The following is a 1,316-nucleotide window of genomic DNA, read 5'->3' as shown; positions in this document are numbered from 1 at the left end:
CTAAAAGGGTAATAACATGATTTGTCAATGCTGTGAGGAAAAAAGAAATCTAAGAGGTTTCAAAGTGAGATTTGGGAAGAAGAAAAAAAAATGAAATCTAAGAGGTGATCACTTAAAATACAATCAGCTAGGTATACCAGGTAGGTACACAATTTTAGCACATAAAATAAGCAGAGTCACCTGCAACTGTTCTGTGACTTCTTTGTGGGTTTTCTCCATCTGGTTCATTTTGGCTCTCATCTGTGATTCCTGGTACTGAAAATCAGCCTTCAACTCTGTAATCTGAGGGAAACAAGGCAGAGTGACCAGAAGAAATTTCTGTGCAATTTAAAAAAATTTTGGTTTCAGAGAGCTAAATGGTCACCCAAATTAATGAAATCCAGGGCTCTCTGGCAGATCCGTATCTAAATCAAAGCCTGGGCGTTCCACACCCTCTTTTTCTAAAGCTTTCCTGAAAATTAAACAAAATCCTGAACTAACATTTCTGAATACTTGAGAGTTAATAGCTGCTACCAATTACTGAACTTTTACTATGCTACAGAAAAACTGACCATATTACTTTAGTCAATCTTTATGATAACATTGTGGGGGTAGTAGTCCCATTTTATAGAGGAAAAAACTGATCTTTAGAAAGGGTAAAGTAATGTGGCCAAGATCATATATACTGTTAGCAAGGGGCAGAGCTAGATTTCAAACCCCAGACCTCCTTTTGTTGACTGCTATTCAAGGAAATTCTAAATCAGAGAGGTGATGTCTGAGCTAAGCTTTGAGGCAAAAGAGCCTGTATTCCAAGTTGAGGAGTGCTGACCTTGATCCTGAAAGTTTTGGTAAACAATCTATTTGTTTTTTGCTCTTTTAAAAACCCTAACTCTGGCCAGGCACAGTGGTGTGTGCCTGTAGTCCCAGCTACTTGGGAGGCTGAGGCTAGACGATTGCTTGAGCCCAGGAGTTCTGAGCTGTAGTGCGATATGCCGATCGGGTGTCCGCACTTAAATTCGGCATTAATATGGTGACCTCCCAGGAGCAGGGGACCAGCAGGTTGCCTAAGGAGGGGTCAACTGGCCCAGGTCAGAAACGGAGGTCAAAACTCCTGTGCTGATCAGTAGTGAGATCGCGCCTGTGAGTAGCCACTGCACTCCAGCCTGGGCAACATAGGGAGACCCTGTCTCTTAAAAAAAAAAAATACCCTAACTATGGGTCAGGCGCAGTGGTTCATGCCTGTAATCCCAGCACTTTGGGAAGCCAAAAGGGAAGAATACTTGAGCTCAGGAGTTTGAGACCAGCCTGGGCAACATGGTGGAACCCCATGTCTTAAA

The 1,316-nt window shown here is 42.6% G+C and overlaps 1 protein-coding gene across 4 annotated transcripts in view; it reads right to left on the bottom strand.

Annotated features, from left to right (window-relative positions):
• The window catches only part of FAM76A (family with sequence similarity 76 member A), a 40,185-nt gene that overhangs the window by 3,313 nt on the left and 35,556 nt on the right, over positions 1-1,316 (bottom strand). For all 4 annotated transcript variants that reach the window (XM_017534719.2, XM_017534720.2, XM_017534721.2 and 1 more), the window contains one exon: positions 181-282. In XM_017534719.2, the coding sequence (XP_017390208.1) occupies positions 181-282 (102 nt within the window). The remainder of the gene's footprint in view (positions 1-180; positions 283-1,316) is intronic.

This window comes from Cebus imitator, unplaced genomic scaffold, assembly GCF_001604975.1.
Source record: "Cebus imitator isolate Cc_AM_T3 unplaced genomic scaffold, Cebus_imitator-1.0 Scaffold87, whole genome shotgun sequence".
Classification (NCBI taxonomy): domain Eukaryota; kingdom Metazoa; phylum Chordata; class Mammalia; order Primates; family Cebidae; genus Cebus; species Cebus imitator.
Note: the sequence above shows the minus strand (reverse complement) of the source record. Positions and strands in the feature narration are given on the sequence as shown.